The sequence below is a fragment of the Sorghum bicolor genome, chromosome 10 (genome assembly GCF_000003195.3).
Source record: "Sorghum bicolor cultivar BTx623 chromosome 10, Sorghum_bicolor_NCBIv3, whole genome shotgun sequence".
NCBI classification, from domain to species: Eukaryota; Viridiplantae; Streptophyta; class Magnoliopsida; order Poales; family Poaceae; genus Sorghum; species Sorghum bicolor.
In genome coordinates this window covers 58,882,840-58,909,200 of record NC_012879.2, presented here as the reverse complement: position 1 = coordinate 58,909,200, position 26,361 = coordinate 58,882,840, and the positions used below count along the sequence as shown (strand labels likewise).

General features: G+C 45.6%; 5 protein-coding genes across 7 annotated transcripts; 3 read left to right on the top strand and 2 right to left on the bottom strand.

The window, feature by feature from the left end:
• LOC8063823 (macrophage migration inhibitory factor homolog) lies at positions 1,041-2,509 on the top strand. 2 transcript variants are annotated; one of them, XM_002438902.2, is made up of 3 exons: positions 1,041-1,283; positions 1,427-1,627; positions 2,171-2,509. In XM_002438902.2, exons 1-3 carry the CDS (start codon positions 1,173-1,175, stop codon positions 2,204-2,206), a joined length of 348 nt encoding a protein of 115 aa, XP_002438947.1. In that variant the 5' UTR covers positions 1,041-1,172; the 3' UTR covers positions 2,207-2,509. The 2 variants fall into 2 exon arrangements, with proteins under 2 accessions (XP_002438947.1, XP_021304351.1); XM_021448676.1 differs by lacking the exon at positions 2,171-2,509 and adding an exon at positions 1,915-2,122 and having other exon boundaries at positions 1,079-1,283; positions 1,427-1,674.
• Positions 2,650-7,177, bottom strand: LOC8063822 (mitogen-activated protein kinase 4). Its single transcript, XM_021448675.1, has 4 exons — positions 7,001-7,177; positions 6,818-6,909; positions 5,620-6,045; positions 2,650-3,638 (listed from the first exon to the last, which is right to left on the bottom strand). The coding sequence occupies exons 3-4, from the start codon at positions 6,040-6,042 to the stop codon at positions 2,952-2,954; spliced, it is 1,110 nt and encodes a 369-aa protein (XP_021304350.1). The 5' UTR covers positions 6,043-6,045; positions 6,818-6,909; positions 7,001-7,177; the 3' UTR covers positions 2,650-2,951.
• Positions 10,572-12,328, bottom strand: LOC8065558 (disease resistance protein RGA2). Its single transcript, XM_002437482.2, has one exon. The coding sequence runs from the start codon at positions 12,266-12,268 to the stop codon at positions 10,718-10,720; it is 1,551 nt and encodes a 516-aa protein (XP_002437527.1). The 5' UTR covers positions 12,269-12,328; the 3' UTR covers positions 10,572-10,717.
• LOC8065557 (probable inactive purple acid phosphatase 28) lies at positions 14,469-17,688 on the top strand. Its single transcript, XM_002438901.2, has 4 exons — positions 14,469-14,760; positions 14,882-15,032; positions 15,964-16,355; positions 16,957-17,688. The coding sequence occupies exons 1-4, from the start codon at positions 14,578-14,580 to the stop codon at positions 17,401-17,403; spliced, it is 1,173 nt and encodes a 390-aa protein (XP_002438946.1). The 5' UTR covers positions 14,469-14,577; the 3' UTR covers positions 17,404-17,688.
• On the top strand, positions 18,832-23,517 carry LOC110430900 (GATA transcription factor 20-like). Of its 2 annotated transcripts, none has more exons than XM_021449093.1 (7): positions 18,832-19,398; positions 19,501-19,581; positions 19,681-19,793; positions 20,388-20,519; positions 21,243-21,348; positions 22,019-22,093; positions 23,135-23,517. In XM_021449093.1, the coding sequence occupies exons 1-7, from the start codon at positions 18,943-18,945 to the stop codon at positions 23,225-23,227; spliced, it is 1,056 nt and encodes a 351-aa protein (XP_021304768.1). In that variant the 5' UTR covers positions 18,832-18,942; the 3' UTR covers positions 23,228-23,517. The 2 variants fall into 2 exon arrangements, with proteins under 2 accessions (XP_021304768.1, XP_021304766.1); XM_021449091.1 differs by having other exon boundaries at positions 23,132-23,517.

Genomic DNA, 26,361 nt, shown 5'->3' with positions numbered 1-26,361 from the left:
AAGGTTTGTTTCATATGGATTGCATGCCAGAAATTGTTTCATATGTTCAAGAGAAGCCTAAATACAGAGGTAAACATATCGATTGCTTCAAATGTCCATAATCTCTTTCAGATATTCATAATCTCAGGAGCTACGAAAAGAGTTGTGAAACCAGTTGAAAATGACAAGTTTTATATTTTCTAAATTCCATAACGATCAGAAATAATATAAAACGATATCAGTCGGTACGGAATTTGTCCCGTTCAAGTTCATTTTGAACCCTAAACGTTTTCCCATGAAATTGTGCTATGAATTTCACTATCCTGAAAAATAAAACTTGCCTGTATGCAATTCATTATTAACCTTAATTTAGAGACCAGCCTTCTGCCATTATGGTGAATTAGAGGAGGATGCCGATGAACTCAGCATTGCACACTTCTTAAGTTCTTTTTTTTTTATTTTTCTAATTATTTTATTTATGTACCTATATCAACCTCAATCCATGTGGATTCATTCCGACATGCATGGATTGATAGATATGCGAGTGCATCTAAACAAACCCTTAGTTAGTAAGAGTACTGTGCTGTATGTGCAGCAAGAGATTTTGTAACATGAAGCAAAGAGATCACAAAACCAACTGACCAAGTCGATCTGTAGTTGCGCTTTGAACAAGTTCAGACAACATATGGAATGGAAGAGACTGCTCTGAAATCTGGGTCTTCCCTTCATGTCAAACGCTGCCTGTCCATGCTCTTTTGCTGACTAGTCGTGCAAGGGATTATGGCCAAGTTTTGTTCATCATCTTAATGAGTGATACTAGAACGTAATGGTGCATATAATCTGCGCATGTTCCTTCTCTTTTGTGCCTTTTTTTTAGCATTTTTTTGAGAGAATTTTGAGCAACTTTTGTGCCTGGTATGGTACTGTGATGGGGATTCAGGAATCGAGCCTGATTACGGGCTGCATGATGAGTTGGGTTAGGGGGCCCATGGAGTTATGGGCTGACGTTGCGTCATCGACCTCCATTCTCAGGCCCGGCAGGGCCCGGTAACCCCGCCCGAAGGATCCTATGGGCCACCACCCCATCCTCTGGCCTCCTCCTCCTCCACCCGCTCGCCCTTTCCGCTATCCACGAGCGAGCCACCGCAGAGCGGAGCGAGGCGAACCGCAGCGGCAGCGCCAGCGGCAGCAGGATGCCGACGCTGAACCTGCGCACCAACGTGCCGGTGGACGCGGTGGTAGCCGCCGACATCCTCAAGGACTGCTCCAAGGCCGTCGCCAGGATCATCGGCAAGCCCGAATCCGTACGTCTCGTCACGCACTCCACCCGTTCGGCGCATTGCCTCGGCCGCCAGTTCTTCTCCTGGTCGCTGGACTGGAGCGCCACGGGCAGTTTGGTTCGGTATTCTGGTGAATGTGACGTTTTCCCCGCCGTGCCGCAATGCAGTACGTCATGGTGTCGATCAACGGGTCGGTGCCGATGTCGTTCGCGGGCAGCGAAGAGCCGGCGGCGTACGGCGAGCTCGTGTCCATCGGTGGCATCGGCCCCGGCGTCAATGGGAAGCTGAGCGCCGCCGTCGCTGAGGTCCTCGAGACCAAGCTCTCCGTCAGCAGGTCCAGATTCTACATCAAATTCGATGACGTGCAGGTACTCCTACCCACAACCACCTTACCATGTGCTTCAGGCTTTTTCAGGCCTTGTTTAGTTCTCAAAAAATTTCAAAATTCCTCGTCACATCGAATCTTTGGTCGCATGCATGGAGCATTAAATATATAAAAAAATAAAAACTAACTACACAGTTTACCTTTAACTGTAATTTGTGAGATGAATATTTTGAGCTTAGTTACTCCGTGATTGGACAATATTTGTCAAATAAAAACGAAATGCTACAGTACCCAAAAACAAAAAAATTTGCCAACTAAACGAGGCCTCAGCCTTCAGCTCAGCTCACCTGACATGTGTGGCTGTCAAGAACTCAAGATCCAGCGTCCAGTGCTCTCCTGAGCTTAGTTTCCTGCAGTTTAGCGTGCTTTTATGTTTGATGGCTTCAGCCTTCAGCCATGACACTACTTTGCCTTACGCGGCTTGCACTGCCTCAAGATCTAGCATCCATTGCTCACCATGACATTTACATGTCTTAATAAGGATTAATTCTGTATAGCTAACACTTAACCTTTATCTGTGCTATAGAGATCCAACTTTGGCTTCAACGGATCCACATTCTGAGACAACTCCAGCAGGACTGGAGACGATTGGTTGCTGCGTCCAAACGACCAGCTCGGTCCGCCAATACATACCATCAGTACATCAATAAACGTTGATCATGTGTATCACCTGCACCACCGCCGTCGCCCATGGAAATTCCGCTTGAGTACGAGACACCACTAGTTTATGAGTTTTAATATTTCAATGTTTCAACTGAAAGCAGCGATAGCATGTACCTGATTTCAAATGTCATTGAACTTCATTTTTCAGTACAATCAGCTGTTTTGTGATGGCATCTGAGAACTTGAAACCAACTTTGCAGAAGCACCCATTTTCACAGCACGTCATTGTTAGCGCAAATTGATTGGAGAGGGACAAACAATATCCATGATGCAATTCTACAGCCCTAAAAAAATTGTAAATGGAAACAGATGTAACTGCAAATTGCATTGACACGTATCTCAGAAACCAAAACATGGAATCAAGGCCTTGAGATTTCCATACAACAGATTAGGGTCTAAAATTACAAGTCTTAAGTACCGAGTTCCACTTCACATACTCATACAACAACGTAGTCCATGTACTACAAAAACAAGAGATTGCCACACATCTTATTGAGCGCATATTTACAAAAGAGATCACCTGACAGTCTGATACATATAGTGATAACTTGACTCTCTGCCGTAATCACAGTAAGCTCATAAAAAAGGCGAACATGTTATAATCCTGGTACAGCAGACCTCTGCCACATGTTCATCGCTGCCTGTCACATGGTCATTCTTGTGAGGACCTCGGGATGGTAGTGGATCATCTCCTGCCACATCATTTCCCGGATCATGTCTACGCCGAGATTTTCATCTATGTCAAGATCAATTGGCACCTGAGCAGGAGGGTTTGCACTTGGATCATAGAGCGGAGACATGTACGGGTGCTCTAGAGCCTCGGTGACACTAATTCTTTTGGAGGGATCAAAGACAAGCATCTTCTGCAACAGATCGATGGCAAGAGGGTGTGCTTGTGGGTACATGCTGGTGAGGGGAATGCCTGGGGTGTATGGAAGAGACTTGATATACTTGCGGGCTTTTGGGTTGTCAATGAACTCAAGGTCAGCCTCGCTCATGGTGCCAAGAACATTGACAATGAGCTTGAGTTGATTGAGGCACTCAGTTCCTGGAAAAATCGGCTTGCGGCCAAGTAGCTCTGCAAATATGCAGCCAACTGACCAGACATCTATGGAGGTACCGTAGTTGTCACAGCATAGCAGCAGCTCAGGGGCCCTGTACCAGCGGGTGACAACATATTCTGTCATAAACTGACCTTTGGTGTTGTTTGTGCGGGCAAGCCCAAAATCACATATCTTCAAATCACAATTTGCATTAACCAGGAGATTCCCTGGCTTTAGGTCTCTATGGAGTATTCCAGCTGAATGAAGGTACTTGAGGCCTCGGAGCAGCTACAATCAAGAAGAAAAGTGGCAGCTTAGATATTATCTGACTGGCACAAAAAATACTACTTCAGCAAAAGGAATCTCAAGACCTGACAGCAACAAAATAAAAGAAACTGGAAACACAGTGAATACTAAGTTTTTGGTCCACTATCAGATGCCTAAGTTACAATTCACCTATTGAAGTTTTCCGTAAACAATTCACATCAAGTAGCTCGAGGTATAAGCATGTGCAAATCTATTTGCCACATTGAGATGTTTCCAACTCCTAAGAAAAATATAAGCTTCCACTTGCCATGCTAAGGTTTACTTTCCAAATAACAAATATGCTACTTCAGAGGAAAAACAAGAACCTGTCAAGCACATCCCAATCAAGACCAACTAAATAATATTATTTCCTAGCCTCTAGTGATATGTGGTCCAAGTTTATCCTTGTCCCCAAATAATAACGTCTCTGGGTTACTAAGAAATCATATCTTCACTCCCTTAAGATCTGTGGTCCAAGTTTGAAGCCTGCCTACATTTCCTCATAGGATCTCTCATGTTAGGACCATATAGTATCATTTTCCAATAGCTCAGCTTCAGATGGTAGTTTCAAATGCTGTTTTAGTGTGTGGTGTTGGGGTTGTACTTGCCTACTTGGTTCTTTTCCCTGCTTAACGAAATGATCTTCAGCTCTCCATCGTATTCGAGAAAGAAAGACAGCAGTTTCAAATGCTGTCATGTCTAATTTGGGCCAAACTTCTGAGATAGTTAATGTTTTGGAAATGTAATAGATGTTCACTTCAGATTTTCAGAAAATGTAACCACACTCAGTTGTCAGTCCAGAATTATAAATGTTGTGCAGTTTTTCGCATAAGACAAGCTACTAAGAAATAATAGAACTCTGGAAGACAGTATGAAATTAGAGCATGGCTGATGTATTAACAAGGCAACAGGTTATGATATCTCAAAAGTCAAAAGTTCTAAAAGCTCCACTTCGAATGGATATTGGTCCACTTGTGCCTTTGTCTGAACCAGGAAAGCTAACCAGCCAAATGACTACTGACTGAGTTGAAAGAGCTTTTGAATCCGCCTTGGAGAAGTACCAAGAGATGCCACCAAGCACCAATTATAACTAGGGAGGTACCAATTTCAGTATCTTGGTACCTTTCCAATGACCATAAAATCATAGTGCTGAAAAGCCAGCATGACTCATTCCCACCTTAACCAGAAAGAAAAATGGTGAATGGAACAGATTCCCATGCCCATATTAGGTTTATCCACTATCCAGATATGCCAACCCAACGAGTTGAACTCAGCAAGAATAATCTCATATCAGCCAAAGTGATAACTGATAAGGGCATACCTAGTGCTAAAAGCTCCATCAGAAGGTGGGATCAGAAGGAAATTTCTAGACAACCTTAACCCTTGCTTAATTTTGCAAAAATGCTGGTTCAAACCCAGGACCTCCAGGCCACAAGCGGAGAGACTCTGCCAATGTGTCAGGTGCCTGTCCTTCTCATATCAGCCAAAGTACATTGATGGAAAAGATGTTTGATCCATTAAATTGTTGCAGACCCGAATCAGACTAACGAAACCAATACAGCACCACCACATATGTACTTCTGGTAAACTAGCCAAACAGAATAATTAAATTAAACAGTATCTAGCCAAGCACACCACTGGCAGATTATGTATACCATTTATGGCTAGCATAGCTTATGACAAGACTGCAAATTCTCGACCCTATTTTCTGATCTGCACAAGGACAAGCATCTCATATTTCAATAGGATATGCCATCAATTCGTAAGCATGGCATCAAGATAGAGCATAAGGCGCAGACAAACAAGTGCAAGTATTGGGTTACCTTAGTGGCTACCTTTTACGACAAATGTCCTATGTTAAGGTGGCAAAATATTTTTGTGTTTCTGTTTATGCTGCAGTCATCAATAAAGCAACAAGAGCAAGGACATAACTATCTGAAAACAGGACCCTCGCAAAACTTACCTGAAAAAGGAAATACTGGCAGTGATCATTGGAAAGTGGTTGAGATGACTTAATTATTTGATGCAGATCAGTGTCCATGAGCTCATAAACCAAGTAAACGTCCTTGAAGCTCCTTCTATGCGCTGGCATCATTATATCCTTGAGAGCAATAACATTCTCATGCCTTAGGTGCCGAAGAAGTTTCAGTTCCCTCAGTGTCCTCAGCGCATCCACACGGTTGTCAAAGACGTTGTTTATCTTTTTTATTGCTACTTTTTCATTAGTCTCACGGTTAACAGATGAGCAAACGATCCCGTAAGCTCCTCTTCCAATGGGCTTGATTGGCACATACTTGGTGTCGATCTCAAATAGTGTCTGCCACATAGTATAGTAATGCTTTCCTTGACTCGCCATGCCATTGGGGGGATCCACCATCATCGCCATTTTCTGCAAAGGAGCACAGGCCAGTGACTTAGTGGGAGATAATAAAATGATAAGAAACCAAAAGACGAGTTCCAGTAACTTTCCTAATACTATACACAGTGCACACCCAGTCAGGTCCTACAAACCGATTAACCGAGTGAAGTAGTGCAAATTTCTTATTTTTGTTGGTGTGACCTCTGCTCATCGCAAAAGAAAAAAGAACTATGATCTTTGCAATTGATGCAACGAATAATTTTGGACGAAAAATTATTGCTGTGTTTTTTTTTAGTTGACTCGTTGGACTTTTTGAAAATCATACTTCCTAGGCCAAGACAAGGTCTCATTTTGATAACATATTTTTAACCCCCCAATTTCTCTAGAAGACTAGAGGAAACAGAGGCAACAATCTGTCTTATGTCTAAATCGGTTTTTGTTTGGCGAGGGTGCATCGTGCATGTGGGAGGGAGCATGCATTTGACCACAGCAGACGCGCCCCTGATCCATTCCCAACGTCGCTGGAGCGCCAATTCCCATGGCAGCCTCGATTGGACTCCAGCACAACCGGACGCGACTCCCCGAGCTAAAGATCGTCCGATGAGGGCGGAGGCGGAGCAGGAAGAACGACAGAAAGAAAGAAAGAGAAAAAAAAATGGAGGAGAGTGGAAGCTCCGATCCCCACCCGTCCGCCACCGCTCGTCGCGTGCTCTTGGCAGCATGCAGAGTCGAGAGCAGGAGCGGATCGGCCGAGAACCGAACGCACGCAACGCAGAGGAACACCGGCGCAGGTGGGAGGTACCTCGGAGGGGGGGCCAGGGGGCGCGCGCGTTCGTCCGCCGCCCGCCTACGCTCTCATCACCTGGCTGGCACGGCCGGGCAGGATCCGCCTCACTGCACGCGCAAGACAAGGACGGGGTCGTGAGCGTGAGCTGCGGTGGGAATTCGAACGCGGGGACTGGGGAGTTGAGCGCGCCACACGCACCGGCACGCGCGGCGTGGCGTCCAACCGGCCGCCGCCGCAGATCTGGCGCCGCGCGGGGAGCGGAGCGGAGAGGGGGCAGGTTGGGGCAGGCAGGCGGGGTGGGGGGAGCTAGCGGGCGAGACACGAGAGAGACGAGGCCCGAGAGCAGTGGCGTCGTGGCTTTGCTATTTTTATTGCGGAGACCCGGGGGTGCGGTGCGGGTGGGGGGGAGGGAGACGGGGAGTGGGAGGAGACGGCGGCAGAGCCGAGGCGAGCGCACGCGCGGGCACGGGGGCGGCTATTCGCCAGCGAGCAAACGGAGCGGAGCCGAGCACCGCACCGGCAGTGGCATCCGGTGCGCGCGCGGGGCGGTCGGCGGGCGTCGCTCTCGGCCGTCCGTCCCCACGGCTGCACGGAACGGCAATAGCACAAGCACAACAACGGCTGCTTCCTTTCACTTTCGGGAACGCACGCAGCCACTCCACTTCGCGGAATCGTCGCCCAAGAGGCAAAAGCGAGCGAGTGCGTTGTTGTTGTTGTTGTTGCCCTTGCCCCAGGCAGGCTCCCGCATCATCATCGGGCATGTCATGTGAGCCGCCTGCTTTCCGCTGCGGTTACATACATTATCATCACTCGCACGCACGCACGCATCCCCTGCTCGATCCCCCGTCCGTCCGCCCCACCCCCTGCTCGATCGGCCGGCGGCCGGCTCGCTCCGTCCGTACGTCGCGCGCGATCCACACGTGCCAGCTGCTCGGATCCTTCTCATTTTAGGGAGGAGTACGAAAGCACGGCTCGTCGATCGTACGTCTCCACTTATCCATGGGGGGAGGAGGAGGAGGGTAGGACGGACGAAGGGTACTAGGAGTACAACAGAGGCCTGAATGGAAGCGTCGTCGCCATCGCGTGGAAAAGCGCGTGCGTCATCGGCCGCCGCCCACGAGCACGCACGTTCGCCTACGGTTAGGGGGTGGCTTGTCGCTTTTGCTACTTGGATTCCCTGAAATCTGGTAGGGTTTGCCTGCGCTGCCCGTCACAGATTCACCGTACCAGGGGTTCTCCGTCTCCGGGCCATGCGTGCATGCATGTGATATCTTCGTCCGTCGGTCGCCATCGTCACGTCGTCATCATGATCATCCGATGAGCATGCAGAGCAGGCGCCTGCCGCCTGCCGTTTCTTGCGTTAAGATCCGGTCGATCCCTTTGCATTTGCAGTAAGCAACGGGTTTCCTTTTTTTCTCTGTACGTACCACACACTTTTTTTTCTCGTTCAAAGGAAACAAAGGGTGAAAATTTTCCCTTCGCCGCCGACCTGGAGCTGATCGAGCTGCCTTTACCATGCTTGCAAGTTTGCTCCTGATATCTACCAACGTGGATGCGTGCATGATGCCATGATGGATCGAGTGGCTCCAAGCCTCCGAGCAGCAGGGGCCTCTTTGTTTTTTTCATGCTTCCAGTACATCCTTACATTTCGTGCAGGCTCTTAGGACTTGGTCACATATACTGATCTGAACTCTTCTGAAGGTCATGTTGGATCGTCACAGAGTAGGGGTACCATCATCTTTACAGGTTTGTTTGGATTTTCTTTTTTTTTTTGGATGGCGTCGCTTAGGCATCTCAGGTTGGCCCATTTCTCTAGAAAGCGGCCCTTCATTAGGCTGGTTTCAACTTCTCATTGCTAGGCCCACGGCCCATACTTCTTGGTCCTTGACTTGATGATACTCGTGTTCCCGTGACATCACGATCCACCGTGGACCAATCAAAATTACACTAGGTCCCTCCCAGAAAAAACATCTCCTGTTGAAAGTATGCAATTATTATGTACCAAGAAAAATACACATAAAATTCATCTCCATTAAAATCAAAAGCTAATATAACATCAAGACTAAATCTAATGGCCGACGAAAAAAATTGATGCAAGGCTTCAACACACCCTACACCCACGCAGAGGAGAATTCAAATGCGCGCGCCCGCCCCACGCACTCACCATCGCGGCAGGGTTCGAATCTTGCGAAGTGCGAACAAGGAATTAACAAAAAAAACGTCGAGATCGGGGCGAGCAGGAATGAGGACACGAGTGTCTGTTGATCCCATTAGGCGATACTCTGTTTGCTTGATTGATAAGCTATGGCGGAAAGTACTGTTCGCTGATTTATTATGAGAGAAAAACACTTCTGAATGCTGACAAATTCGACAGCGATTGGTTGATCTTGAGAATAGCTTTTCCCACCGAGTGTATTAGGCTTATGGGCCCATAGTCTTTTAGCCCTGCCGGTGATTGAGTCTTGTGGAGCAGCACCATGACTGGGCCATTAAGGTGATTAAAGCTCCTGAAATTCAGGCCCCAAAGCGCCTGGAACATGCCCATGACGTCGCGTCCAACGATCGCCCACGTGGTTTTGTAGAAGAATGTGGATAGTTCGTCAGCCGTTGGATGGATATTCTCTGACCGCTGAGGCGACTTCAGGCGTTGTTTAGTTTTGAAAAGATTTTAAATTTTAGTATTGTAGCATTTTTTGTTTTTATTTGACAAACATTATCTAATCATAGACTAACTAGGCTCAAAAGATTTATCTCGTAATTTACAGGCAAACTGTATAATTAGTTTTTGTTTTCGTCTATGTCTAATGCTTCATGTATGTGCCTCAAGATTCGATGTGACGGGAAATCTTGAAAAAATTTTAGTTTTTTGGGTGAACTAAACAACACCTCAATGCGGAGAAGGGAGCAGCCTAGTCCTCAAGGTTGAGCCGAGGTAGGCCTAGCTGGGTCAGATCAGTGTGGCGGGCACAGGGAAAGCATTGCCTAATGTCGTTATAGTAGGAATAGACAATGTTTGCCTTGCCTCTTGTTCCGTGAACGTCTGGCCATTATGGTTGATGGCGAAGAGAGGTAATTCTTGCGACGGCGCTGGCAAGCTTGGAGGTGGAAGTAGCGGGTGCAGGCGTCCCCCTCCCTGAGCTGCCTTGTTCTTGCACGTTGCCGCGCCATGGTTCGGCACAACGACGCCAAGCCGAGAACGGCTTGCTTGATGAGCTCACCGTGCAGTTTCCCGCTCCGCGTCGGAGAGCTGCCGAGACTGAGTACTTTCTTCCTTTGTCATATATATATATATATTCACGTGATATCTTGTTGTGTGGTTGCTTTTGACTGTCGTCATGCCTCCACATCTCATCTTGATTCCTTGTCTTAACGTCGTGATCAATTCATCGAAGTTTTCAGGTTACTAGCAATTACTGGTGTTGATGTTTTATGAAATATATTTATGCCCTAGATTTGGCTAGTTAACTGGTCTTGAGGCTGTCACACAGATGGATTATTGTCTGACAATAAATTTGTTCCTGGCAAGTTTTGCATGATGTGTTCTTCAAATGTATTCATAATTTTCTACATCTGCAAACTTAATACATTTCCAGTGTTTGATCAAAACCTTGTCTAAAATGACTTTTAAATTCTATACGGAGGGAGTACTTTTGCAACTGAGATGTTGCTTTTTTTCTTTTTAGCTGGTGTGGATGCGAGAAGATGTGGAGTAAAATTGTAGAGTGATTTCTTGATTTTTGGACAGTAGTGAGTGCTGCCTAAACTCAAATTTGATACAGTCAAATGTCAAAATATGAAGGCAACTTAAAAGTTTAAGAAGCATGTAACGCAAAACACAACCACCGCCGTGTCCGACACACACAAAAATACGAGAAAAAGCTAGCTAGTACAAACTCGTCGCACCCAATAGTCAAACTAGGTCGTCACTACGGGCGGCGGCGGCGGCGCCGCCCGATCATCGTTCTTGAAGGTGATGCTGTACCAGTGATCCATGTACAGCGTCTCCCTGCAGAGATGGACGGTGAAGCCTTCCTCCGAGCCCGAGCCTGAGCCACTCGGTCGCGCGCTGCTGAGCACGTCCTGCACGGTGAACTTGGGCGGGCTCCGGCAGTAGCCGTACGACTGCAGCCTGCCGCGCACGGGCAGGAGCTCGAGCAGCACGCCGACGTGCAAGGGGCGGCGCTCGCAGCTGACGATGGCGGCGAGCACCTTCCGCCAGAACCGGGCGTCGAAGTTGGCCCTGAGCAGCGTGCCGAGCACCCGCGCGTCCAGGAACGTGCGCTCCAGGTGCTCCGAGATCTCCCGCGCCACCGCCGCCACCCGCGGGTGGTCCCGCGGGTCGGCGCCGCCGAACGCGAACGCCTTGAAGTAGTACCAGTACTCCTCCTGCTGCAGCGTGCGCAGCACCACGGGGTCCGCCGTGCCGAGCCGGGCGAGGTCGGCGTCGCGGCACGTGAGCAGGAGCTTGCTCCCGTCGCCGAGCGGGGCCAGGGTCGGGGACGACGCCAGCGCGGCCCACGCCGACTCGTCCATGGGCCACGCGTCCTCGAACACGAGCAGCGACGGCGACGGCGACGCCGCGAACCGCGGCTCGGCGAGGATGCGGCGCACGCCGGCGAGGTACTCCGGCCCGCCGCTCTCCCACATGTACTGCCCGGGGTGGCCGCCCGCGCGCACCACGTCGGGCGTCTCGAACCACTCGATGCGCGCGAAGTGGCCGCGCACCCGCTCGTCGTCGCACGCGTGCTTCACCAGCGTCGTCTTGCCCACCTTCTTGGCGCCCACCACGGCGAGCACGCTCAGGTACGGCGCCCGCCCGCTGGGGCTGGGCGCGCGCTGCAGCAGGAAGTCCACCACGCGCTCCTTCTCCACGTGCCGGCCGAACACGCACCGGTCCATGTACAGCGTGGTGCGCACCGGCCGGTGCACCTTCCGCGGGTACCCTTGCACCAGCAGGATGAACTCGCGCATGTAGTCGCGCGTCAGGGCTTCCAGCTCCTCGACGGCGGCGGCCAGCCTCTCGGTGCCACCGCCGCCGTTGTTGTTGCCGCCCAAGATCAGGCTCGTCACACGAGAACGCTTCGCCCTGTCGAACGACGGGCAGAGCGCGAACGACCTCTTGCCCGCGTTACTGGCGGCGGGATCAGTCGTAGCGTCGTCGTCGTCGTCGACGGCGTTCCGGGTGGCGTCGTCGAGGTCGGTCACCTCGAGCGCGAAGCGGCCGCGGTACATCCCCGCGGTGAGCGCCTGGAGGTGGGAGAGCAGCTGCTGGTTGGTGATGTGGCGGCCCTCGGCCTCCTCGACCATGCTGCCGATGTTGCCCAGCAGCCGCTCCAGCCGCTGCCGGTGCAGCTCCCTTGCGCCCGGCGAGGGGGGCCGGGGGATGCTGTCGAAGAGGAAGGCGAAGATCCGGCCGAGGATCTCGGACAGCGCCGCCGGGACGACGACTTCCCTGGTGAAGTCCATACCGGCTCAGACCCACTGTGGGCTGTGGCTGTGGCTGACTGGCTGTGGCCGGCCGTCTCCAAGAATTCGGCTGGGAAATGAAGGAAGAAAGATACTGTACTATATAGACGACGTCCGAGTCTCCGACGACACGTACACCCTCCAGGTGTACGTGTGGCCTGATGGCATTCTGCTCTGGCATGCTTGCAAGGGCTTTTGACCCCTGCTGGTCTCTCCTGGTTTCATGCTGCCTGCCGGTGCCGACTGCCGTACGCCCAAGGGACGTACGCTTGGTCACCGTGATGGTGATCGACCTCTGGTACGGTGATCATCTCCCATGGCCACCACGGTAGTTGAGATCTCAGGTGATTTTGCCTGCCCCAATGTGCAACTGATAAATAATCCATAAATAAACGTTTCTCGGTCTTTTCTTAAATAAAAAAGCGTGAAAACACTAGCAACTGAAAAAAGATAAGTTTTTTTTAGAAACTGGATCTGTCCACTATACTTCCTCTACTAAAAAACAAATGGATAGTGACACGGTTCTAAAGTATAATTTTAATATCTTTTTTTTTTAAAAAAAATATTTATTAAAAAGTGATATACGGATAGTTTTATATAAATATTTTTTAAGACAAATTTATTCATATAATTTTTACGTTTTTAAACCAAACAACTTAAAAGTTATTAATAGTTTATATTCGCAATATTTGACAGAGTCTTTTACAAAACAACTATATTTTTTTTAAGTAATGAGGGAGTACGTATGTTGTATTTGAGTGCGACCGGCGGACCAGCACTCAAATGGAGTCTAGCTAGACAAATCTCAAGGCACCGTATGCATGGCCACAAAATTCAACCATGATGCCTTTGTTTACGTGGACGGCCAAGACCTGGTAGCATGAGGTCGCCAACCCGTGATCATCGGCGCCTTATTTTAGACCCCGGTCATCAATCTGTGACTCACAAAGTCACAAGGCAAGGCAACATAGTACTAGTAGTAAACATTAGATTGACGGTAGACCATTTTTTATGTCGCTGGTTACCTACAGAAGAGGTAGAACCATGTCTCAATCCCTACAACTACAACGGATGGACTTCTTTTTTGCATTTTTTCTGACTTGGAATTCCACTTAGCAGTAAACGTTGCGGCCATGTTACAGTCGCGGATATATGGACTGTGACATGAACCTATTTTAATCGGGAAAAAAGTTGGTATTTTTTAAAGCAGCTGGTGGACGAAAGTGCTTTCTATGTGTGTGTGTGTGGACGGATCTGTTTCCTAGTCGTTGTTGCCTCTGCTGTATGCAAGAGCAACCATCAAGGACATCACCATGGCTGGCTGGCCGGCGGCACTGCCTAGTCCCATTTACAGTACGACGCTATATTTTGTTAACATGAAGTGGCAGCAAAATGTCACCGATTCGACGTTGCAACTTGCAAACAGCAGGGAGCTCACGGCAATGTCCTGGTCGCACGCGCGGCTGGCTGGCAATGGCAGCCGTTGCGCCATTGAAGCTGCGTCAGGGGACGAGAGAGATGCTGTCATGCTGGCTGTGCTGTGTGCTCTGATCTCTGAAGAAACCAATCCAAGCCTGACGAAGCCTGAGCCCGAACGGACAAACGGGGTGAGCTGCACCTGCGTCGCAACGGCAACGAACACGAACCGTAGCACGCGTTGGTTTGGATAGCCAGGTTAGGGCCTTGTTTAGTTCCGAAAAGATTTCGGATTTCGGTACTGTAGCACTTTCGTTTGTTTGTGACAAATATTATTCAATTATGGACTAACTAGGATCAAAAGATTCGTCTCACGATTTACAGCTAAACTGTGCAATTAGTTTTTATTTTCATTCTATATTTAATGTTTCATGCATGTGTCGCAAGATTCGATGTAACGGAGAATCTTCAAAACTTTTTACTTTTTGGGTGAACTAAAGCCCTAGGCCTTGTTTAGTTCCGAAAAGATTTCGGATTTCGGTACTGTAGCACTTTCGTTTGTTTGTGACAAATATTATTCAATTATGGACTAACTAAGATCAAAAGATTCGTCTCGTGATTTCCAGTTAAACTGTGTAATTAGTTTTTGCTTTCGTCTATATTTAATGCTTCATGCATTTGCCGTAAGATTCGATGTGACGGGGAATCTTGAAAACTTTTTGCTTTTTGGGGTGAACTAAACAAGGCCTAGGTAAGGGTAATACTGGTGGGTTCGGTTCGGTAGCGAGCAGCGTCATGGAGGCAGCTGAGCTGGAGCTGGTACGTTTGACTCTTCAGAACCCCGGTGCGCTGCGGCTGCGCTCCGGCGGCGAGACCGAGAGAGACCGAGCCCGATGATGGCCTTGTCCCACCTGGCAGCTCTCGTCTCCCTGCTGCTCCCCTGCCTCCTCGCGCTGCTGCTGCTCCGCCTCGCCGCCGTGCTGGACCCGGACTCCGACGCCGCGGTGCCCCGCGTCAAGGCGGCCGCGCCCCTCCCCCTCCGCTTCCGCCATGACGGCGCCTTCAAGATCCTCCAGGTGCGTGCCGCTCGCTCGCTCGCCCAGCGTCCCAGCCCTCCTGTCCGCTCCCCGCGCGTTCGTCTCGGAAGCTTATGACTTTATGAGTGCTGATCTCGCTCTCTGTCGCTGCTGCTGCTAGGTGGCGGACATGCACTTCGGCAACGGCGCCGCCACGCGCTGCCGGGACGTGGGCCCCGACGGCGGCGGCGCGTTGTGTTCGGACCTCAACACCACGCGGTTCCTGCGCCGGGTCATCGAGGCCGAGAAGCCCGACCTCATCGCCTTCACAGGTGCGCTTCTCTCCTCTCTTTCTACATAGAGCTGCAGCAGCTCGACCGTCGCCGAGCGTATCGTGGCCGGGGAAACTCGATTTGGCTGTCGCTGGCCTCGCGCTGAGCTCGACTGTGAGCAGGCCAGCAGGGGAGCCCGATTTGGCCGTCGCCGGGCTTGATTTCGGCAGCCTTGCGCTCGGCTGCGAGACGCCAGCGCTGGCAGCCCAACCTTGCCGGCGCACGAGTGCCAAATTTGGTTCTCCTGGGCAAAGCAAAATTCTTTGCGTTACCAAACTAGTATCCTTGCCGGGCAAGGCGAGAAACTGTCCCTTGCTCGTAATGTGCTGTGTGCAAACTGCAAACCTCCTGCTGAGCATAGTGGCTTTGAGATACTTGCCACTGTTTTTAGATAGTTAATTTTACCTGTAAAGCTGGACGATTAAGTGGTATTTAAGTAAGGGAATGCTCCGTATAGTGGAATTTGTTAGCTGGGTTTGTCAATGGTTTCATCTTATGCAGTGCTCTCTTGACTCCTGTTGCAGTCTTATTTATTGCATGTTTGCATACAGTTTGCCAGTTTTCAGCTAGCAGTTTGTTGCTTGCTTTTGTGTGACGCGGTGGAGATCCATTTACAAATCAATGTGGACACATGCTTAAGACTTTTCAAAACTAACAGCTATTGCCATTATCTGTCCAGGTAGGGAAGTTTTAGACTATAGTCACTAGCAATAAACTCCTCCATATATAGTGCATCCTAAGCATGTTTGTTAGTAAAACTCTATCATCCAAGTTTGTTAGTAAAATCTGGCAACATCTTATTTTGTAATGCAGTGAACGACTTACCCTTTTGAGTTCCTATACTACACAGTTGTTACCCATTTCTTCCTTTATAAGCAAAAGGGAACATTACAGTTTACTTTTAATGCTCACGTTGGTTTAATTGGATCAGGAGACAACATATTTGGGGGCAGTGCAACTGATGCAGCGGAATCACTACTCAGAGCAATCAGCCCTGCTATCGAATACAAGGTGCCATGGGCTGCCATTTTAGGTAATCATGACCAAGAGTCAACAATGACGCGGGAGGAGCTGATGACCTTCATGTCTCTGATGGATTACTCGGTATCTCAAGTAAACCCACCTGGTTTTTTGGTACATGGGTTTGGGAATTATCACATTGGCATCCATGGGTCATTTGGATCCGAGTTGGTCAATACTAGCCTGCTTAACCTTTACTTCCTGGATAGCGGTGATCGTGAAGTGGTGAATGGAGTTAAAACATATGGATGGATCAAAGAATCTCAACTCACCTGGCTTCGTGCTACTTCACTGGAACTTCAGGTACTTCTGACTATTATTGATAACCAAATCACAACATCTGAAGTTGTTTATTACACAATCCTTGAATATATAGTCTGTAATCTTTATACGATTGTAGTAAACCTTAGTTACTAATTACTCTATATGCTCTTCAATCCACAAGTTTTTCCTCTTTGCATCTCACCTCCATGTGTTTAGTTGAAACCTTACCTTGTGCTATGTGTTCATTGTGGAAATCTGTACATGTATACTTGGTAGTCGTGATGACACACATAATGCATATATGATTTGGTTTAGGTTCTATGTTCTATGTTAAAATGACATAAGTGGGCAATTTCAGAATCATATATAGGAGTGCTTTGGAATACTTTCTTTTCAAATAATGTTATGTAGATGATTTAGATATAGATTTAAGGGTTACTCTGGGTTATTTTTAATAATGGCATAGGTGGATAACTTGAATGCAAATTTATGGGTTACTTTAGATTAATTTTCATAATGACATAGGTGGGCAGTTTGGATACAAATTACAGGTTATGTAAGATTATTTTTTTTTAATAATGGCAAAGGCGTGTAGTTTTGTGCTTATGTGTAGTACCTGAAATTTATCTATGTTTGACAGAAAAAAACACATGCCCCTGCATTAGCCTTCTTCCACATCCCAATCCCAGAGGTCCGAGGACTCTGGTACTCAGGCTTCAAGGGTCAGTATCAGGAGGGAGTCGCATGCTCATCTGTAAATTCTGGTGTCCTTGGGACCCTTGTCTCCATGGGAGATGTAAAAGCTGTCTTTCTTGGTCACGACCATCTGAATGATTTTTGTGGCAACCTCAATGGGATTTGGTTCTGTTATGGTGGTGGCTTTGGTTATCATGCCTATGGAAGACCCCATTGGCCAAGGAGAGCTCGGATAATTTACAGCGAGCTCAAGAAAGGGCAGAGATCGTGGATGGAAGTTGAATCAATCCAGACTTGGAAGCTGCTAGATGATGAAAAGCTTTCCAAAATTGATGAACAGGTTCTCTGGAGACACAGCACAGATGATTCTGATCACAGTGTATACTTCTGAAGACCAGGAACCTAAGACTACTTCCTGTATATGTCATGTGTATAATGTTTGTCGCCGAGAGTCCTCCATTTTGTAGGTCGATTGATTATTGAAGTATGATCTGCCATGGACCAATTTAGATTTCACATTTGGTTCAATGTTGATATGCTAACCCTGGTTCCGGTCACTGAACTGTTTTGTACGTTCTTGTGGAGCTGGCAATCGGTCTCCTGTCTTGGGAGCAATGTTTTCGGGTTACTATATGATATAATATAAATTGTTCACAACAGATGATTCAGAACACAATGTTTACCTGTCAAGGCCAGAGACCTAAGATAGCTTCCAGCCTGTATCATCTGTTCCATGTTCAATATTTATAAACAAGTACAGTCCAGTTTTGTAGGTTCGCTGAATTATTCTTGGCAATATGGGTATGCTAAGATCCGAAAACAGACAACATGACAATACTGATATGTCAATTCCCTAATTAGGGTTGCTGAGCATTATTTTAGAAGTTCTTGTGAAACTGACAATTTGTTCCCTTGTCTACCAACCATTATTACATCAGGTTATTCTCTGACTGCAAGGTTATTCTCTGACTGCAAGCTGTCTAGCGTTCTTTCCATTTTCTGTCAAATAAAGAGCTGTTTTTTTTTTTCAATAGCTGTACCCCCAGTTTAAAATTACAAGGTATATTTGTTACTTTTGAAACAAAATGATGTTTAGACTTGTCATTTGTATAATATAAATGCATAGTACTTAGATTTTGCGTCACATAAATGGCATAATAATGATATATAATTGTCAGTCCAAACCTGATCATAGTAAAACTAACAGAATACATAGTAATTAGAGCAACTCCAAGAGATTGTCTAAAATTATATTCTAAAATTAATGATTTAGCCATTGTCTAAAATAAAATAATCTTCAAAAAAGTAGTGCAATGCAACAGTCTTTATAATTTTCCCTTCTCTATTTTGTATAACCTGCCACGTCATCACAGACCCCACCTTCCTCCACCGCACGCACACATGCATGACCCTGAGGCCTGCACGCTCATTGGCTTATTGCTGGACATATCGGCACACAGCGTGATGGCGAGCGGGCGCCGCTCGCTTTTTCTAGCTAGCGGAATTGACGGAATACAAGACTAGGTATTTTAGAATTTCAAATAGAATATCTGTAGGTGCACATTTTATACCTCAAAAAGTATAAATCTGACTCAAAATTAGAAATAGCAACTCTCTTGGCAAAAAAAAAACACTTAGCAAATAAGGAAAAAACACGTATTTTATCTTTTACTTGGTCTTATATAAGAGGGTGCAAAAATTAATTTATTGCTAGGGATTGGGACGCTGTACAGCAAAATTAGTGGATCCGACGGCTGCGATCTGTCCACAAAACCCGGACCCACACGGCCGCCTCCAACATCGTCTTTCTCGGCCGCGGAGCCATTTCCACCCTCCAAACCGAAAACAGATCGCAATCCTAGGGGCTAGGGTTACCCTCCACCCCCATCCCCATCGTCCGATCCGATCCGATCCCTCACCGCCCCCATCCATGTCCCACCACGACGGAAGCAAGCCGTACCAGCCGCGCCGGGGGCCCGAGCGGCACCCGCAGCCGGCGGACGGGATGGCCGCCCCGCCTCCCGCCGCCGTTGGCCCGTCGGTGGAGCACCTCGTGGCGGCCGCCGCCGAGGCGGAGGCGTTGAACCGCTTCGCCGTGGAACCACAGGTGCACGAGCAGGAGGTTGGGGAGGAAGAAGAGGAGGACGAGGAGGAAGACGAGATGGAGGAGGAGGAGGACGAGCAGGAAGGCCAGCACGGTGGCATCGGTGGGGAGCACGTTCCCATGGACGCGGATGCTGCTGCCGCGGCGGCTGCGGCCGCCGGCGCGCAGATGGACCCGCACTCGGCGATGGTGCCTGGGACCGTGCCACCCATGGCGACCAACCAGCTCACCCTGTCGTTCCAGGGCGAGGTCTATGTGTTCGACTCCGTCTCCCCTGATAAGGTACCTCTCCTGGTTGCTTTATATAGATGTGAACTTGTTTTCTCTCTGCCTGTAGTCAATGCAATTCGCTGGACTGATGAGAGTTGTTGGTTTTGTCTGTAGGTCCAAGCCGTGCTTTTGCTGCTTGGAGGGAGGGAGCTGAGCAGCCTGGGCGGAGCGTCATCCTCTGCACCTTATAGTAAGGTTAGGATAAAGTGATGTTGAATCTTATGTATAATGCCTATGAGTTATGTCCGCTGGAATGGATGGTTCACATGCATGTATTTGCTCTTCTCCTTGCAGAGGTTGAATTTTCCACATCGGGTGGCGTCACTAATGAGATTTAGGGAAAAACGGAAGGAGCGGAACTTTGATAAGAAGATCCGGTACACTGTTCGGAAGGAAGTTGCGCTTAGGTTGGTGATCGCTGTTTAACTTTGGCTGGGTACTCTATGAGTACTATCTGAAGTGCCATTAATTTTGTTTTGTCGGTACTCGATAAACATGATTGTGAGGGAAACAAAGGATTTGTCCTTTTGTATGACATCCTATTCCCCTTGAAACCGAGTACATCTCTTGTGCACATTTGTTCAACTGTAAGTAGTCCCTAGTGGGAAGATGCACGTCCTAACTCCATGGCATTTTCCAAGTTATTCTGATTGGAATACATCGGTTTTTTGTCAGTTCTGTTTTTTATGTATTATTTTTTAGTAGTGCATATTGTTTGGTAGTCATTAGGTCGAATCATGAGTGGTTGTATGTTTTAGTTTCACCAGTTATCATGTATATCATACAGCTGATTAACTAGTTTTCATCATTTCTTAATCAGTCTGTCAAGTAGTTTTTGGTTGCGTAGCAGGTTTGTCCATTTATGCTCTTTCAATGGTTGTGGATATTGCTGTGGTGTTTCTTGGTCTATATATTTAAGGTTATGTGTTATGTTGGATGTTGCAAATTGCAATTGAATCCTGCTATACAGTCCTCTTCATAGAAGGTTATTATATTTGCAGGATGCAGCGGAATAGAGGTCAGTTTACATCTTCAAAACCAAAGCCTGATGAAATAGCAGCATCAGAAATGGCAGCTGTAGATGGCTCCCCGAATTGGGCGTTAGTTGAAGGCCGACCTCCATCTGCTGCCGAGTAAGTTACAGAAGTGTTTCCAGTTTGCTTGTGGTTTCAAGGTGTTTGACTTAGGCAGCAATGTTTTGAGATGCTTAAAAGATGCTATTGCAGATTTTCTTATTATTTCATTGTAGATGCCATGAACTTTAGATCTTTGTTTGTTCTCTGGAACAATTACCGGAAAGACGTACAGATCTGAGATATAATATAAAAAATTCATAAACTCTGCTGTGACTATACATCTTGCTGGTTGACGCCATAGTATGATAGTACCTCTATACTTCTCATCTAGCAGCACATAGAATGTTCATTTGTTAGTCACATGATATGCCTCTAAAATCTTAGCAATCAAATATTGTGGTGTTAGTAGCTGTTCAAATCTTTTTTGTTTTGCTTCCTAGATTACCATGCACAACAGTCATGATTCTCCAGGTTTGCTGGTTCTGGTGGTTAGATGGGCCTCTACCGCACAGACTATGGATGGTTTAAGATTAGCTTCATTCTGGTTTAGGCATGATTTGGTTAGTCAAACTTCAAACTGTTGTGCAACATTACAAACAAGTTTGCTAAAAGAAAGAAACATTTGTTGGCACCTAGCATGCATTGACACATGCTTCTTTCGAAAGGTTCTTGTTTTGTTGATATTACGTTTTCATGTTGCATGTGTTGGAGTTCCTTTTAAATGTTTTGGAAGTAATAAAAATATCATTTCTGAATTGTTCCGACGTCCAATTCTTTCAGATGTCATCATTGTGGTACTAATGCAACAGCTACGCCAATGATGCGTCGTGGACCTGATGGACCAAGAACACTATGCAATGCCTGCGGCCTCATGTGGGCAAATAAGGTATTTGCGATTGCTTAGCACTTAGTAGTACAATTATGACTCTAGATTTTAGTACTCATTGAAACTTTAAACTTATTTAGTTATATCTTAGAATATGTAATGGACCAAGAGGCACGTGTGAATAAGAAATTCATGTGCCAGAACCTTGACCCAGGCTATTGGCCTCCCTTTTAGATTGCCCCAACATGCTTGGGAAGGCAGTTGCTGTTTTCGTAAACTATAAAATGGACCCAACATAACATGTAACCACTGTCTTAGTATTAGATTTCTTCCACACACACAAAAAAAAAAACTTGCTTCGTCCTTTGCCTTGGGTGCTTACATGACAATCACGATACACAGAATTTAGCTGACCCTGTAATTTACAGAACACTACACATCTATCTTTGTTTATATTGTACCACTGTAGTCTGTAATCTGTACTCATGCACTCTTCTGGTGGAGCTGCACTCTTTCTTCTGTCTGCTTCTGTTTTATCTTTTCTGTTTTTCATTATGATTGCATTAGAGAAAATACCTTGCAATGTGGAACCTTATTGTTTTTATCCCATCTACTCCTTTAAGACTAAGGAACTTATGTTTGTTTTATTAGTCTGTTCACGTAAATTTTGACGAAGTATTATGTAACCGCAAGTAAATCTAGGGTTGATCGTCTATTCACGTCTTTATAGGGTCTCCTGAGGGACCTATCAAAATCTCCTGTACCACTTCAAGTTATGCAATCAGCTCCACTTCTAGATGGTGGTGTAAGTTTTTCTTTTCTCTGTTCTTTGCATATGTTTCTACCTAAAGCTTCATGGGGATCCTGTTTGCTTTAGACTTATCCTATAAGTTGTAAGTGAAAAATCTTTGGCTCAGATTAGTTGATTCCTTATCTAATTATTTGTCTAGCAATGCACCTTACATGATCTCTGTCCTAGTTTTGGTATCCAATTCTAACAAATGGATCTGAGATCTTTTTAACATTGTCAAGTACAGTAGTTGCATGCCTTTTCCATCTATCCTTTTCTCTCTTAGACTTAAAACTTAAACTGAAAAAATATTTTTATTCCTCCACTAAACAAGAGTTATTGTTAATCTCTTTCCATTACTTCTGGTGAATTGTTATATCTTTGCTTGCACTTGAGACTAGCACAAAGTGATAGGGTTCGAGAAAATTCCTTATTTGACACCCAAAAAACTTGCTGTTCTAATTTAGCACCCAAACATTAAATCTTCCTTATCTGGCACCCTTTGAAATTTTGGTTCCCAAACTGACACTACTGTGAGCAGAGGCACTCAACGGTATTAAGTTGCATTGTGAGAGGACAATTTTTGCCCCTCCAAGTATTCCTTTTTTTTCGATTTTTTTTTCCTGAGCACTTGAACAGTCATGCACGCTGTTCAATTGCTCAGAAAACTATTTGCCAAAAAAAAAGCTGGAACACTTAGAAGCGCAAAAATGTCCTCTCACAGTGCAACCTAACACCGTTAAGTGCCTCAACTCACAGTAGTGTCAGTTTGGGGACAAAAATTTCAAACGGTGCCAGCTAAGATTTGAAGTTTGAATGCTAAATTGTGGAAAACAAATTTTTTGGATGTCAAATAAGGAATTTTCTTGGTTCGAGAAAATCATAGTATTTTAGGGACGGTATAAGATGGATTATCTTATCAACCTCTTCCAATTTCTCTTTCACAGCTTCCATTACTTTCTCCTGTCTTCCTTGTTTATTTCGATAAACTGTATGCCTTTGTATTCTGAATAATTAACTGGTTGAAACTTAATTGCTGTCTACTTTTTTCAGCAGAATGGAAATGTCATGTCTGCGCCTGGCTCTGAGCTAGAGAATGCTGCAGCTGCCATGACCAATGGCCACGAGTCATCAAGTAGTGGTGTTTAATCCAGCGATGGGGCAAAGGCACGAGCATCATCCCGGAGTGATCTCTGCGGTAGGCGGTCAGTTGTTGTACTATAACTTTGAGTTGGAGTCTGCTTAGATATGGAATCCTTTTATTTATCTTGCGTTCTGTAGGTTTTAAGAGCTGCGACAGTGTTTTATCCCGTGTAATCATGTTTGCTGCCGTTGCGGCTATAGCGAATTTGTTTCTTGTCTTGAGTTGTGACCGTTAAGAACCGATGAAGTTCGTTCCGTACGTGCATGTAGTTATACATAGATCTCAGATGTTTTAACCGTGCAGCAACGCCTATCAATATCTCAGTACCTATGGATCTTTCGCCACACCGAAACGTTTTGGATTCTGGCCTTGAAACCAAAGATTCCGTGCCAAACAGCTAAGCCACCGAAACCTTTCAACTATAATCGGCCTTGGATGAGTCTCGTTTTTGTCAGCTATAATCGGTCTGGGATGATTCTCATTTTTGTACCGTGTCATCGAATCGGCAAAAGGTTGGCTTAGCATACAAATCGTCTCCGTTTCTTTGCCATACTTACAAACTAACATAACAATTGTATATTCTAGTTGTATAATATTTTTTTATTGCGATAAGTTAAAATGAGTTGTATTTAAGTTTTAAGTTGTTCTTGGTTAAAAAAATGTTTTTAAAACATATTTTATTTATATGGTTTTTTTAAAAAATATATCTTACTATTATTATTATCAAAAAATTATATCTAGCTTATTAGCTAAACAATCTCATGAAACGACTCTGATTCATCATATGAAATATGTTGAGAGAATCCATATCTCAAACGTTTTGAAGATAACCTATATCCTTACCAAAGGCAACTTTGTGGCACTTCAAAGATGCAAGGCTATGACTGTTTGGGGGTGTTTTGTTAGGCCTTGTTTAGTTTCGAAAACTTTTTGGTATTTGGGACCGTAGCATTTTCGTTTTTATTTGATAAACATTGTCCAATCATAGAGTAACTAGGTTTAAAAGATTCATTTCGCGATTTACAAGTAGACTGTCCAATTAGTTTTTATTTTCGTCTATATTTAGTGCTTCATGCATGTGCCGCAAGATTCAATGTGACAGGGAATTTTGAAAAAAAAATTGGTTTTTGAGAATTTTGATTCGATGTGCTGCATGGTTATGTTTTCCTAGGTATTTTAATGTGCAAATGAATAGTTCTAATAGATTCTGGAGGAATTAGGTTCAGTTCATTATGATTTCTATCAAAATTTTCAAATCCTAGGGAAGGTATGCTTATCTTTTTTTAGTGGAACCACATATATATAATACTGAAGCACATTAATTTCTTTGGTTCATGTCACGCTCACTTCGCTCCATTTTCTCTTACCGCGTTGCCCCTCACTTCGACTTTTTTTTACTGTTATGAATGACAAGTTTTTAGACCGTTGCTTCTATCCCATTTCTTGTGTCTCTTGATCTTGGGCCCCTTTATCACATCACTCAGTTCAAGTAGAAGTAGTTTTCATCGTTTTTTAACACTGGTTACAACTTGGAATGACAAACTACCACCGATGTCAAGCTACCTAGACCGGCGACAACATATGTTTTCTACAATGCGGAAAATATGAAAGAGAATATTGGAGCATCGATTTACATACCGCGGGTAGCGATGTGTGAAGAAAATTTGTTGGCATCCGGGAATGCGCTGTTTCGGTGCTAAGTCTGGCAACGTGCATATACATGAGAGAGGAAGAGCTGCACAAGAGAGAGGAAGAGCTGCCTAAAGTTGTTGCTTTTTATTGTTTAGTGGGTCTTACACGATGCTTGCCCATTGCAGCTTATCTCTACTGATGTTGAGTTTCTATTTTCGATTTTGGACATTAATACACATATTGTGGTCAATCTTATGTCATAGCCTAGTCATATGAGACAGAGCTTTGTCACATCATGACTTTTTTTTGAAGGTCAACGCGTAGGGGGGGGAGGGGGAGGCGTTCCTCACCCGATTTTTCTTTATTTGTGTCAGCCCTAAAATGGTCCATCAGATAACGAAAGTTTACAGCGGTCTTACATATGACTAGGCTTACATCATCACTCGGTGATGTTTTGTTACAGAAAACATAATTTGTTAGTACTAGGCTATGTCTAGCCATTTCAATAATTTGGCACTATTTGATCAATGATGTGCTTCTTCCTATTTGAAAACTTGTATCGCCATTGTTATGCTGCAGCTTTGTAGGCTCCAAAAACTTGTGAAATTGTGCGTTCCATTCCTGAAAATCCTTGCATTTATTGCCTTCCACATCTGCGAACATGAAAGGACAATGAACGTAAAAAACTCTTCCTTGGGAACACCATCTGGTGGGGTTAGTGTGTGCAAGTAGTCTGAAAGACATGGCTCATATTGATTTTTTTTCCAAAACAGTTTTCCCAGTATGCAGCCATTGATTATGTGGTCAGGATACTCATCTTCGGCATGACATATTTCACAGACAGCATCCTAGAGCACCTTCTTTCTCAGCAAAATGTGGCGGCACTGAATAAGGCGATGTACCGGCAACCACATGACCAGCTAGACTCGTGGACTTGGCACAGGGCGGTTCAACATCCCCTTAGGCTGGTGACTGCCCTTCCATTTTTTTCTCTATCTTATGACACGAGAAGACTGCAAAGATTGGTAAAGTTATTGCACTTAATATTTATTAGGTACTTTAACTTTTTTGATTTAATGAACCACATAATGTTGAGTCAAGCTCAAGTCCAATTAAGTCCAACAAAAATAGCATAGTGACGAAGATTCTCATACCAAAATATAGGGATCACTTGGTTACTATGATGTACTAGGATAAATACTCCCTCTATACCCATAAAGAAGTCATTTAGGATAACCACACGGTCTCCGAAGCCTAACTTTGAATCATTGTTTTTATAAAAATATTTAAGATAACCACACGGTCTCCGAAGCCTAACTTTAAATCATTGTTTTTATAAAAATATTTATCAAAATGTGGTATATGTATACTTTTATGAAAGTATTTTTGAAGACAAAACTATTCATATAGTTTTCACATTTCCAAATTCGACAACTTAAAAAATATTCATGATTTTATATTCTCAATGTTTGACTCAAATCTTGTCTAAAACAACTTTCTTTATAGA